Source organism: Tursiops truncatus, chromosome 12 (assembly GCF_011762595.2).
Source record: "Tursiops truncatus isolate mTurTru1 chromosome 12, mTurTru1.mat.Y, whole genome shotgun sequence".
Taxonomy (NCBI): Eukaryota; Metazoa; Chordata; class Mammalia; order Artiodactyla; family Delphinidae; genus Tursiops; species Tursiops truncatus.
The window spans coordinates 67,475,239-67,489,504 of NC_047045.1; the positions used below are offsets into that span (position 1 = coordinate 67,475,239).

The 14,266-nt window shown below is 37.2% G+C and overlaps 1 protein-coding gene and 1 long non-coding RNA gene across 6 annotated transcripts in view; one reads left to right on the forward strand and one right to left on the reverse strand.

Annotated features, from left to right (window-relative positions):
* The window catches only part of ADGRG6 (adhesion G protein-coupled receptor G6), a 136,792-nt gene that overhangs the window by 116,194 nt on the left and 6,332 nt on the right, over nt 1-14,266 (forward strand). For all 5 annotated transcript variants that reach the window (XM_019951735.3, XM_073789664.1, XM_033867787.2 and 2 more), the window contains 2 exons: nt 11,243-11,344; nt 11,985-12,137. In XM_019951735.3, coding sequence (XP_019807294.2) covers nt 11,243-11,344; nt 11,985-12,137 — 255 coding nt within the window. The remainder of the gene's footprint in view (nt 1-11,242; nt 11,345-11,984; nt 12,138-14,266) is intronic.
* Nucleotides 1-14,266, reverse strand: part of LOC141276035 (uncharacterized) — an 89,171-nt gene that overhangs the window by 13,660 nt on the left and 61,245 nt on the right. The gene's annotated exons all lie outside the window — the stretch shown is intronic.

Below are 14,266 nucleotides of genomic sequence, written 5' to 3' on the forward strand. Positions count from 1 at the left end.
AAAAAAATTTTTTTTATTGAAGTATAATTGATTTACAGTGTTGTGCCTACCTCTGCTGCACAGCAAAGTGACTCAGTTATCCACATACAGACATTCTTCTTTTTAATATTCTTTTCCATTATGATTTATCCAAGAGATTGGATATACAGTAGGACCTTGTTATTTATCCATTCTAAATGTAATAGTTTGCATCTGCCACCCCCAAATTCCCAGTCCATCCCTCTCCCTCCCCACTCTCCCCTTTGGCAACCAAAAGTCTGATCCCTATGTCTGTGAGTCAGTTTCTGTTTTGTAGGTAGGTTCATTTGTGTCGTGTTTTAAATTCCACGTGTAGGTGATATCATATGGTTTTTGTCTTTCTCTTTCTGACTTACTTCACATGGTATGATAATCTCTAGTTGCATTCATGTTGCTAAAAATGGCATTATTTCGTTCTTTTTTATGGCTGAGTAGTATTCCATTGTGTATATGTGCCACATCTTCTTTATCCATTCCTCTGTTGATGGACATTTAGGTTGTTTCCATGTTTTGGCTATTGTGAATAGTGCTGCTATGAACATAGGAGTGCATGTATCTTCTTGAATAATAGTTTTGTCCGGGTATATGCCCAGGAGTGGCATTGCTGGATCATATGGTAATTTTATTTTCAGTTTTCTGAGGAACCTCCATACTGTTTTCCATAGTGGCTGCACCAACTTACATTCCCACCAACAGCATAGGAGGGTTCCCTTTTAGGATGAATTTAACTTTTAAGCTTAATTGAACATAAAGTATTTTTTTGAAAACTCAATAACATTCTATAAGACATTGGATATACCCTGTGTTGTTGATGAAACTCCTTAATGTTGGAAGCTCCATGAAGCCCACACTCCAGTAGGAATGAGGTGACAAAGTTTGGAATCTTTTTGAGCAGGGCAGTATTACTGGCTTACCTGAAGCTACTGGTCACACACTTGAAGGTGTCTAGGAAAGGAAGACCTGACTAAAGTTGAACAAATCTGAGCTGGGATGGAAAGTGTGGAAATCAGGTTTGTGCTTCTCACCAGGAGAGATGCCTAGGTAGGAGCTCCCAACAGGTGTGTTCTAAGAAAAGTCTGTATTTACCTGCAGGAGAGTGTTTACTGCTCTGTATCATACATATCTGTTTTGCTTCTCCTCCTACGTTTCCCACTAGCTCATGAGCTCCTGTAGAAAAACCTGTCACTTAGAAGGTGCTCAATAATTATTTGTTAAATCAGTAACTGGATTGGTGGATGAAGAAGGGAGGGGCTTTGGGGATGGCCTAAATTCAGTCTGAGACTCCTCCAGCATAAATATGCATTAATTAGTTGAGCAAATTTTATTCAGATCCATTCTCCCATAACAGAGGAACTATGTAGGCTCATTATCTTTAGTGAATAAAATAATAAGCCTCAAGTACACCTCCAGAAGTTGGAAACTGAAGAGGTAGCATATGAATACCTCTGCACTGGGATCCACCTTTGTAAAGTGAGTTTTCCTCTTTTTAATCTCTTCTATCATACACAACATAAAAGTGCCTAGACAAATATTGACAAAAATGTCCATTAACATTAGAAAATTCCATGGTTTTATATTTCAGGATTGTATATGAAAGGCACATTAATCTGCCAGCCCAACCTTGTTTTTGCTTTTAGAATTTCCTGGCAGTTTCAGCAACCTTCAACAGTTACAGTTGTCTTTTCAGCTCCGTTTCCATTAATGAGAATCGGGGTGTTTTATTTTTCCCAGCGTAGGTCTTCTCTCAGGAGGGAAAAATGTTGTAAACCATCATAGAGTGAGTGTTCTTCATAAATCACTGACTTTTAAGGCTGATTTTAAATGATATAAATTCAGAGCAGATTTCTGCCCATCCAGTGATATCAAAAACACCTCCTAAAAAGGAAATGTAAATTAAAAGACAGTGATACAGAGCACATGAGTCTAACAGTTCCTTACTGGCCAGCCTTGTACAAAAGCTTCAGAGGACACTATGGAAAGCCATTTAATGGCTTTTATTTGCATCATTTTCAGAACCTTCCATGAGAGACTTGGTTGTTAAAGGTATATGCTTTATTAAGAGAAGCATGTAGAACTTAGACAGTTTAAAGAAACAATTCGGTGAATGCATGTTGAACTTAGGCGAACTACGTTGTGTCGACTTCTTTCTAGTATTCTTTATTCCAGCAAAAAAACATGACCTGATCCCTTTGTCTCATGGAGCTTATATTGTAGTAGGAGAGACTAAGGTTAATCCAATATGTCACTGTATAAAGTGTACATGGTGGTGTTGAGAGTGCACATGACAGAAGACATGATGTCTAAGCCGAAATCTGAAGGATCAATAAGAATTAACTAGGTGAAAGGTGGGAGTAGGAGTGAGGGAAACTGTTTCAGGTAGAGGGCACTCGTGTGCAAAAAGTTTGCTGTAGTTGGTGATTATAGCACATACTCAAGGCATTAAAAGAAAGACCATATAAGCTGAGAACCCAGAAAGAGCAGGAGAGTGACAGAGCAGTAGGTGTGACACAAAAGGGAGGCAAAGGCTAGACCAGGAGGCTCTCTGTTTTGATCTTCATAAGGGCAATTGGAAGTCCTTGAAAGGTTTTAGGCCTGTGGAATGATATGAGCAGATGTACATTTTGTAAAGATGAAGTTGGATATAATGTAGAGAATGGATTAGAGCAGCCCAATAGAGACTGTAGATGAGAGGCTATTGCAATGGTCCAGGTAAGGTAAGGTGTTTTAGACTATGGTGGGAATGGGGGAGCTAGAGACACATGAGCAGAGTCAAGAGAAATTTAGAAAGTGTGCTACTGCAAAACACTTATCATTGGCTTGGTCATTAAACTCTTATTTTTCTGCAGTGATTAGGATAAGAAAGCTTCATGTTAATGCGATATTGTAGTGAACTGAAGCCTGTCATTATAAGAATTAGCAATGGCTAAAGGTTTATAATGTAATGCAATATTCTGAAACCTACAACTATGCCAAAGTAAATTTTAATCTTCTCAGATTTGGCTTATAATTGAACATCTTAAAATCAGCAAGGTCACAAGTCACCCTGTAGTGTTACAGAGGTGGGACCTGTGAGGACAAGATGTGTTTGAGCAGTGGTGTCAGGGCACGTGTATCAGAGGAGTGGCTTTTGCTAACAGATTTCTTTTCACTTTTGTGTATGTCTTTAAAGATTTTTTTCAAAGATGTTAAAAATCCATTTTATCTTTCAGGATTCTTAGGAATACATGTATGTATGTATGTGTGTGTGTACAAAGACATATACATGTATAACTATGTCAGTACTCATATATTTGTATAGCTTATATGTTAAAGTTTATATATGTATTTTTATTTTAGATGTTTTATTTTTGTTTATTTTCAATATGTATTTTTATTTTTATATGAATTTTTATTTTTTAGGTACACTTATAATTATACAATTTAATTCCAAAAAATCATGGTAACTGGATATGATAAAATTCTTATAGTCTGTGTGGCTCTAACTAAAATTTTACCTACTTGAATAAGCAAATGAAGTCACTCGAATCCAGGCTTAAACCAAGTTTATTATTTTCTAATTTTCCACCGTATATTGCTTTGTTCTTTTTTCTTACCGACTTCATTTGATTGTTATATATTAATCATTTCACTGAATTTTTAATTCTCAGATGAAAAGATAAACATACCTTCTCTTAACGAGGCACAATTATGTTTCTAACTCCTTTTACTACCTTTGCTGCTTTCCCAGGATGAAAGTGACAAATCATTTTATTAGAAATTTTAATTTTTTCTAAAGAATACAACTTGAGAAAATTATATGGTATACAAATTGCTATTCAAAAGAGAACAGATGTTTGATGAAAGTACATCATAATTCACATGCCTGAGAACATTAGCCTGTACTTCAAGAAATATAATGTAATTCGTCCTAAAGAAGTAAAAGGCAATTCTCTGGTTGCTGAGAAGATCTTGGCCAGAGTCCTCTTGGGCATCTGTGTCCCTTGGCAATATTGATGTGTTTGCAGGATTGATTTATTGCTCTGAGATGCAGCCTGTACACATTGCTGCTTAGTATACAAACGATGAACAGTATCTCGGAATGTATATTTTTTTCATTACCGTACAAAAGTATTTGACATTTTTGATTAGATTAGGTTTCTCCAATATAGAGAGAGGTTTAACTCTCTTGACAAGTTCATCAGGATCTAAAGTCTAGCCCCATACTGAGAGCTTAATCTTCAACTTTAGTTTTCCATGCACGTGAAACAATATTGATTGTTTTGGGGGTAATCAGCCCATCTTCTGTACGTATATATGACAGCATAATACCATGTAGCATATGGTTGTGCAAATAGAAACTGCAATGGCGAACACAGAAGGGTATCTCATCAGTGTACTCAGAGGTCATGTATGCCAGTAATTCATTCAGTAACATTAAGATACCCAGAGCAACAGAAATAACATATTTGCATAGTGCATTGTGGTTCACAAAGCCTTTCACACAACATCTGTGATCTAATTCTTGTAGCAAATCTGAAAAGTAGGTCCCAAGAAAAAGGGTATTCGCTCCATTTTACAGATGAAGAAACAGGCTTAGAAGAGTTAATGACTTACCTAAGATCAGTGTAATATTTATAACATAGCATATATGAAAACAGAAAAGCACATTATTAGATGACAAACCATGAGCCAAAAAAATAAAACAAATTACTGCCCTTTCAACTTTTTATTTCAAAGTTTCTAGGAAGTCAGTCTCTATGTCCTTTTAAAAAAATTGTTCATAAATGTACATTTAATGAATAAATGGAAATTTACTCTTACCCTTATTCAGCAAAAACCATTTATAGAAATGTATTTATCATTATTATTTTAATCCTATTGGTAAACTAAGAAAATTAAATAAAATGATGGGTTAGGAGCCTCCTGACGGTTAAGCTGGGCCACGATCACATGTACAACACACACGGTGAATCGGCGCCAAGGTAAAGAGATGAACCACCTTTAAACCCGTTAGCATCTGAAATGGCATCATGTTGGCCGAGACATTACACACTGCAAGGAAATAAATTACTCATCTTTTGGCAGAGCATTTTGTGCCACAGAGAAATAATTTTCTAAAGGGCACCTTGTCGAATGAAAGGAGGATTCAAGAGGTTCCCAGAGAGAGTCATAAACTCTAGAGATTCCCCAGCCCAGCAGCCAGCTGGCTACGTCTGTGTGACAACAAAACAGATGAGCTGTTGGAAGATTTGGACTTGGGCTTGCTGGGAAGCTCAGAAGTTACCTAGATCGTTTTTGTCAAAGATCAGTTATCGAGACCACGTATCCTTTTTTGCCCCAACACCTTCTTTGATTAATTCTTGATTGATTCCATCTCACAGTCTGAAAAGTTATCTATATCTGCAGTCTTCCCCTTCATTGTGTTTCTGGATCTTTATTATCCAGGGTAAGGAAAATCAACTTAGGTCGTTTGTCAGAATGTATCGATGATGAGCCTTGCTGAAAGCGTCAATGGCCCTTGGCTGGTAAAGAACTCATTAGGAAATGAGCACCTAAGGCGTTTGTTTTGTTTTGTTTTCCTTCACCAGACTTCTTGAAAGTGGTTCTGTAGACCAGTAAAAGGACGACAATACATGTTTCCCTGAATTTTACAGTATGGCATTTATTTTCAAATCCAAGGGAAGCTGTTCCTGGGCAGTTTTTAAAAAACTTTTGATAATCGGGCTAGAGATCTGAGAACATCCTTTTGGCTACTTGTTTTACATTTGCTCCACATGTTTCTGCCAAAACTCAACCTAAGAGAATGAATTCTATGTGGGAGCCAAATTCCTAGCCAAAATATTGAATGTAAGGATATCTTTATTTTTCCTAAATAAATAGTTAAACAGCTCTTATAAAGACCAAGATTAAACACAAGCCCATACAGTCTGGATATAAAGCCAGTACTTTAGAAGGAAGCTTTTTTTTTTTTCAAACCCACTACTTGACAAGATTTCTCAGAGTGTTTCTCACTCCACATTTAGAGGTTTAGAGCACCCTCTTGGGTGTCCCTTCTCCTTGTCTTTTGAGTCAGGCTCGGCCCCTGGTGTGCTTCTCTAGGAGGGCCTGGCGAGGTGGAATTCCTTGTTTTCCTTCCTACCAGGACTCACAGACAGGCCCTCTTTCCCACATGCCTGTAACGCCCTTCCTCCATCACAATGGAAAAGGCCATTTATTTTAATTGAGAAAATTGCAAGATTTGCTGAGAATTAAGATATCTTGAATTCATATATTGGTCTAAGTTATTTTTAAAAGTGAGCAGAAACCTCTGGTTAGTGAAAGATGGAGGTTAAAGGAAGGCAAGGGATGAGCAGGTAGAGAACTGGTTAGGATCTGTTCATTTAAAGAAAGTTTAACTTTTTTTTCTTGTTTTAGCATAAAATTTGGGTTTGTATGAGTAAGATAAAGAATCCAAGCAGTTATCAACCTGAAGAAACTATTGCTAAGGAACTGGCTTACATTCATCAGAGTGGTCATTTTCTGGGCTAAAATTCACCCCAAAAGGGCCATTGTGAAACTAGCACAAGCCTGTCAAGATGAAGCAGTGACTTTGCCTCTGATTTCTATCTTTTCAGTCATTTTAGCGTCCAGCTTTTATGGGCAATGTTCCCTACTCCTTGGTCAGTTAAATAAAGCTGTAGGCGCTATGAGGAGTAAAAACCAATTATTCTGGTCCCTGGTCACAGCTTTCCAGAAAACTAGAAGAGCATATTTTTCCAGGTGGTATGAAGAGCCTCTTTGAGGTGCGTGGGTTTATATAAAGATTCTCAAAGGGGAAACATTTGACTGAAATGAGCATTGAAAGAGAGCAGAGCTGGGGATTAGAATCAAACAGATTCCCTTGGATGCCAATGTAAAACTCTTTAAAGTTTTGTGATTTTAAGTGCTGCTCTGGCACCAAAATCTGTAAGTAGATGGAAAAAAAAAAACCCTCAAGACTGAAGAGGAACTAGCCCTCTGTTTTTTCACTTTGGCCTCCAAGTGCCCTTGGCTCTCCTGCTGCATTTTCTACTCCTCCTTCTTGCAGTGTTCAGAATTTCTTTCCATACGGCATGTGTGCTCTTCCAGATGTGGATACCTTCCACGTTTCCCACAGCTGAACTCTAAGAGGGATATTTTGTCCTAAAATAATCTTGGGATAATATTTATTGCCAGACTGATTTAAATTCATGTGAAAAGGGCTAGTTACTACAAATAGTAAAATAACCTATTATGAGAATCCTATTCTAATTTAAAATGGAAACATACCTCACGGCTAAAGAATCTGCATAATACCTTGGAATTTTAAAATATATTTATTCCAGAGAATTCTAATTTCTCACACCTATTATCTGCTTTTGTCCCATAGCATCACAACTCATAGTGGGAGGCAGAGCATGTAAATGACTTCGATCAGATAATTTTAGAGGAGATGTATCAGATTTTAAATCTAATTTATATACGTGTCTCTTAAACTTAGTGGATGCCTGTATATTTACAGGTTGCTTAAAAGTAGGCAGTGTCATCTAATGCTATGTAATTATGATACAGAGCAGCACTGCACAATCTAAAAAATTGTTTTATTAAGTCAGTTTTTCTTGGCTTTAACCTACTCCCATGTGACTGTGGTCAGCATCAGAGCCTCAAAATAATTCACATCTTAATATCCCAGCAAGGCCAAAGGAGCAAATCCAAGAACTAGGTCTCTTCCAGTGTCCTCAAAACACCAGACATATGCTCTGAAGTTTTTCCTCCGATATATATGACATTTATAAAAACTTCTGAGTGTTAAGGGAAACAACATCTAGAAATTTTCAACTTCTGCCTCAGCTAAAAGAAAATCATTTGCTCAGTGTGGGACCCGAGAGCAAGTAATGCCAGGATTGATGCCTTAGAACCAAAGTCCTTAATTGGAGTTTATAATCTTTTACAGCTCTGATACGTGAGTTTGTTAAACAATTGTTTAAGAAACACGTGGTTAGCTATATTTTCAGCTGTAGGACAAAAATACCTCCAACAACAAATTCTGCAAATTCTGTCCCAGTTCAAGAGTCAAGCCAAGGCAAAGGATTCCTTCTCCAACCACAGACTCCTTCATCTGTAACCTATGATGACGTCACCTCAAGCTTCCATGCCTTCTGCTCTCTTTACTCTGAAACTGCCACCACCTCTTAAAGACTTGAAAGGTTCTCAAAGGGAAACCCATCCACATTTTATATATTCTTTGGGTATTCACACTACCGGTGTTACAGAACATGTGTGCTTATTAAAGGGATTTTCTGTGTTAGCAAGCAAGTTAGGGACTTGGGGGTTTGTCCGTGAAGAAGGCTTTGAAAGGCAATCAGATTTAGTCAGAGTGTGAAGATGGGGTCCGAACCCAGTGTCTATCCTGTACTCCCTGGGAAGGTAGATCCACCTGCAGGTCCTGATTCTGAGGGGTTTGAGTGTGGAACAAAGTCTTTCTCCCACTCTGAGACCTGTCACGTCCAGACTCCAGGCCAGGCTGCAAGTCAATTTCTTGTCTCCAGCTCTCCCTCCCCAACCCAGCTTCCCTCCTTGTCCACAGCACAGGGACTTCCAGGAGGGGTTTGTGTGGGTGTGTATTTTCTGAATGAATGAAATTTGATTCATATTTATTAGAGCTTTCTTTTAAAATTAGAACTCCCCTATCCTATCTGATATCATCTTAGACAAATAACTAGGTCACTAGGATATATTTTCTTCACTAATTATTTTATTACTAATAAAGTATTATTAGTAATATAATAATAAAATAAGTGTTTTACTTAAATAAATATGTATAAAATTATATAGTAATAATAATAAATAAAATGGTACGATTACTGATTACTAATACTACTTAGGTCATTGAATGCCTTATTTATACTTCTCAGAGGTAAATGTGTTTGAATTTCCCAGGAATTTTTTTTTTTTTTTTTTTTTTTGTTTTGGTGGTACGCGGGTCTCGCTCCAGATGCACAGGCTCAGCGGCCATGGCTCACGGGCCCAGCCGCTCTGCGGCATGTGGGATCTTCCCAGACCGGGGCACGAACCCGCGTCCCCTGTATCAGCAGGCGGACTCTCAACCACTGCGCCACCAGGGAAACCCCTCCCAGGAATGTTTTAATAGGCTAGTTGTCTATTCGAAAGCAGTGACCAAAATTTAGTATTTTCATAATGGCATTCCTCTATGAGTCAACATATGTAATGATTTTCAACCAGTAACTTCATTAGGAATTTATGGAGCACCTTCTAAGTAAGTGTAAGCCCCTACCCCTAAATACATTTAAGGCATTCAGATGTACATGTAAGTATTCAATTAACTCATGTAGAATAGATGAGCAGTTAATCATGTAGAATAGATGAGCAGTTAATCATGGGACAAGTAGCATTGACATATATACACTATCAAATGTACACTTAATAGACTGTACAGTCTATTACTATTCATTCATTCAACAAACATTTATGGAGTTCCCGCTTAGTTCCTGGCATCATTCTGGGAATGGCTAGTACAACACTGGATAGACAAACATCCCTGTGCTCTTGGAGCTTATTATTTACTGGCAAGAGACAGTTAAGCAAAGAAATAAATGAATAAATTAAGAATACAAGAATATCAGGTAATGATCTGTGCTATAGCGAAAATAGGTGTGTGCAAGGGTGTGATCTAAAACATAAAAAATAAAAAGTTGATGATGGCCTTTTTGAGGAGTTAACAATTGATCTGAGGCCTGAATGACAGGTAAGAACCTGTTAGGGAAAGCTTTAAAGGAAGAGCCTTCAAATTATTGGGCAGAAATGAGTTTGATGTGTTTCTTTGAGGGTAGTGATGAAGAAGACTCCTATTTAGAATATCAGGGGTGTGAGATGCAACAAACTGGAGATACAGCCAAATGAAGATGTCCTGCAAGCAGTGTGGGTTGGAATCCTGGTGGTGGTGGTGGGGAGAGAAGGCAATGGGGGCACATATAAAAAGTAGTGTATGGTACTTATACAGCATGATTAGTACCTACTAGGACAGTGTAGCCGTAGAAAAGATGGAAATCCAGGGCTGAGTCATGGATGTGTCATCCTTTAAAAGTAAAGCCGAGGGATGTGCTACAGAGACCAGGAAGCAAATTAAGAAGACGCCTAGGAGAAAGTGGTACCAAGAATGTATTTCAAAAATGAGAGAATGGTCAATTGTGTTGAATACTGTTCAGAGATCTAGTAAAAACAGGAATGAAAACTGAGTTAGCAATAGGGAAGTCCCTGTGACCTTCACAAGAGCAGTTGTAGTGGCCTTGTAGCTGTGGATAGTAACCTATTTGAAGCAGGTTGAGAAGAAAAGAAATGAGAAAAGGTAGAGATGGCGAAAGTTAACCATTTCACGTTGTACTGAGAAAGGGAATGAAGAAGTGGAAGCTGGAAGAAGATTGGGGCTCAAAGGAGAAATTTTTTGTTCGATTACTTAAAAGAGAGTTACTAGAATATGCTTGTAAGTAATGGGAATAACCCAAGTATGGAGGAATAGAGGGAGAAATTGAGGCAGCAAAGGGAGAATAAAAAGGCAGAAGCAAATTCCTTGAAAAGTTAAAAGGGGTTGGCTCCCAAAGCACAAATGACACAATTAGTTTTTGATAGATGCAGGGAGTGACTAAATATGAAGACCACTTGACAATACAGAAATATTTCTGCATTAAAGTATTGAGAAACTAAAGCAGGCCAGGTGGAGCCACATGCATTTGCTGATTTGGGCCCATTTTTGACTTGTAAAAATACCACTTTTCTATTGCCCAAACTTACAATAATATGCTTACATAAAATAGCTTAGAATATACAAGTTGAAATAGATGATGAGCTCATGGATGTTTTCAGTTTTCTCTTTTTTTCTACATTTTGTGAAATGTTTTCACATAATTTTGAAACAGATATAAGGGAAATATAAATGCCTCTTACATTGAATATTGCCTATTTCAGCTTAGTCTTTAGGTTAAGTCATAACGAATACCAAACAAAACAAAGACAGAATTAGATCCATGTAATCGTTCTAGTTTTATCTGATCCTCCATGTTTGTTCTAAAGGATTAAAACATCTACTGCATACCTAAAGATTCCTTAGGATCTGTTTCTTAGTGATTTGGATGTAAAAAAATTTAAATTAAAATAAATCCATATGTTGTGTAAGGTTTACCTTTAAAAATGTGTCCTTTGGCCTAATTGTTTATATTTTCTTTCATCCCAGGCTTATTTATATTTATCTTCCACTGTGCTATGAAGGAGAATGTTCAGAAGCAGTGGAGACGGCACCTCTGCTGTGGTCGATTTCGATTAGCAGACAACTCAGGTAAAGGAGCATGTTGGTGATCATTTTTCTTACATCGGAGAGTAGTTAGAAACCTTTGTCATTTTGATTTTCTATGGTCTGAGCAACCCAGTCCCAGTGGTAGCAAGCTGTAAAGGCAGTGTATATAAAGATGCTTAGCTGTAGTCTTAGATTATTAGGACTGCAAGAGATCTGAGGACGCTAGGCCTGACCTTCCTATTTTACAAAGGAGGAGCATGAATTCCAGACAGGTTAAGTGAGTTGCCCAAGGTTTCATGTCTAATTTAACAACTCATATATCCACTATACCATACATACCTTTCCATATTTTTGAAGTCTTTAATTACGTTATTAGGCAAAGAGATCTTTCTCAATATAAAAAATCCCGGAAGAAGAATATTACTTTTTTTTTTAACCACCAGTGGTTACTTCTCACCCTTAATATATTAAAGTATAATTTTAAACATAGAGTCAAAGTAAGAAACTTTTATGTTTCTTCAGGTTGTTATTGTTGACATGTCAGTCTCTCGTGTGAGTCACTGCCAGCGTGTCAGAACGTCTAATGCTCTGGATCAGTTACTTAAATAATGTGGTGATGATTCTTCAGGGCAGAGTATATTCCCCCCAAAGCAGACTCATGGAGAGATGTCATTTCTTTCAGACTGGAGTAAGACAGCTACCAATATCATCAAGAAAAGTTCTGATAATCTAGGAAAATCTTTGTCCTCAAGCTCCATTGGCTCTAACTCAACCTACCTTACATCCAAGTCTAAATACAGCTCTACCACCTACTTCAAAAGGAATAGCCACACCGGTGAGTCACTCTGGCCATGGTAAAGATGTTCTCTGGGACATCTTTGTGAATATTTTGTCTTTTTTAAAAATATTGCAACCAAAATTGAATCTATATTGCCAGAATATCATTAACTTTGAATATTTTTGTAACTTCATTTGCTTTAAAACTTAATTTTCCTTAAAAGCTATGGTCTCTTGTTTTAAAAAGTTATGTGTTTTTATTTAAAAAGTACAGAAATTGAGTTGTAGATTATTTCAGCATAGTAGGAAAGTTACTTACATGTTACAGTTAAGACTTAAGTCCTTTGAAATATATACAAATATAAAATCATAATGTTGTACCCCTAAAACTAATATAATGATATATGTCAATTATTCCTCAGTCAAAAGAGAAAAAAATACCTAAGTCCTTAACCATTGGAAGAGTTATTGGCAATTGCTCTTCAAATCACTGACTAAGTATGAAATAGGGAGCATCATACTTGGAAGGTGATACAGGATGGTGAGAAACACCGTGTCTTTGTTCATCTACTGAATCTTCATGATATTTACAATGATCACACTTTCTGACACTGAGCATGTATAGGAACAATCCTGAAGACAGTGTGCAAATACAGGCAGACCTTGGACATACCGTGAATTTGGTTTCAGACCCACTATAGTAAAGCGAGTATTGCAATAGAGTCACACAAAGCTTTTGGTTTCCCAGTGCCTATAAAAATTATGTTTACACTATACTGCAGTCTATTAAGTGTACAATACAATTATGTCAAAAAATGTACGCACCTTAATTTTAAAAGTACTTTATTGCTAAAAAAAATGCTTATCCTGTCATCTGACCACACAGGGTTGCCACAAAACTTCAATTTATAAAAACTATAATTTATAAAAAATATAAAGAAGATGTGGCACATATATACAATATGATATTACTCAGGCATAAAAAAAATGAAATTGAATTATTTGTAGTGAGGTGGATTGACCTAGAGTCTGTCATACAGAGTGAAGTAAGTCAGAAAGAGAAAAACAGGTACCGTATGCTAACACATATATATGGAATCTAAAAAAAGAAAAAAAAGATTCTGATGAACCTAGGGGCAGGACAGGAATAAAGACGCAGACGTAGAGAATGGACTCAAGGACACGGGGAGGGGGAAGGGTAAGCTGGGACAAGTGAGAGAGTAGCATTGACATATATACACTATCAAATGTAAAATAGATAGCTAGTGGGAAGCAGCCGCATAGCACAGGGAGAGCAGCTCGGTGCTTTGTGACCACCTAGAGGGGTGGGATAGGGAGGGTGGGAGGGAGACGCAAAAGGGAGGAGATATGGGGAATATATGTATATGTATAGCGGATTCACTTTGTTATACAGCAGAAACTAACACAACATTGTAAAGCAATTATACTCCAATACAGATGTTAAAAAAAATACTTTATGAAAGAAGGAAGCAAAAAAAAAACAACTGTAATCTATGAAGGACAACAAAGTGAAGTGAAATAAAATGACATAAGCCTGTGAAGACTATTTTGCAGTCCTTGATAGCCAGTGAGCAGTGTGAAAAGGTGTAATCCTTTAATAATTTCAATTGAAAATAGCAGAAATGCTACTTTTAAATACTAATTAAACCTCGAGCAATCAGCTCTCAACACTCAGCATCCAGCACTTTCCTAATTAAAGATGATTCTAAAAGGATAATGGAAATAAATTTTGTATTTGTTTAGCTAATTAATGTAGGCAAAGGCGAATGACACCAAAAAGATTCATATTTAGCTTTTTGCAAGCAGGGAGTGATTTGTGCAATGTGTCTATAAATGTTCACATTGCAAACATTTGAATTTCAAATGACCCGTATGTACATTTGAATCCTTCCACATGTCCTTGCTTGTGCCACTAGGGTCCCCACTGCCTGGGATTCAAGATAGCACTGTGGAAAAAAAGTATGAATGTTTACTGAGGTTTTTAATTCCAAGGTTAAGTAAAGAAAGATCTGAAAACTTGGAGCAGCTTAGTACAGCAGTTTTTAAAGTTTCTTGGAGTCAGGGACATTTTGGGGAATTGCATAAAAGCTGTGGACTCTCTTCCAGCCTTTGAGTGCAGGCTTTGAGTCCTGCACACAAACAGTTTTGCCTAAAATTAAGAGGTCT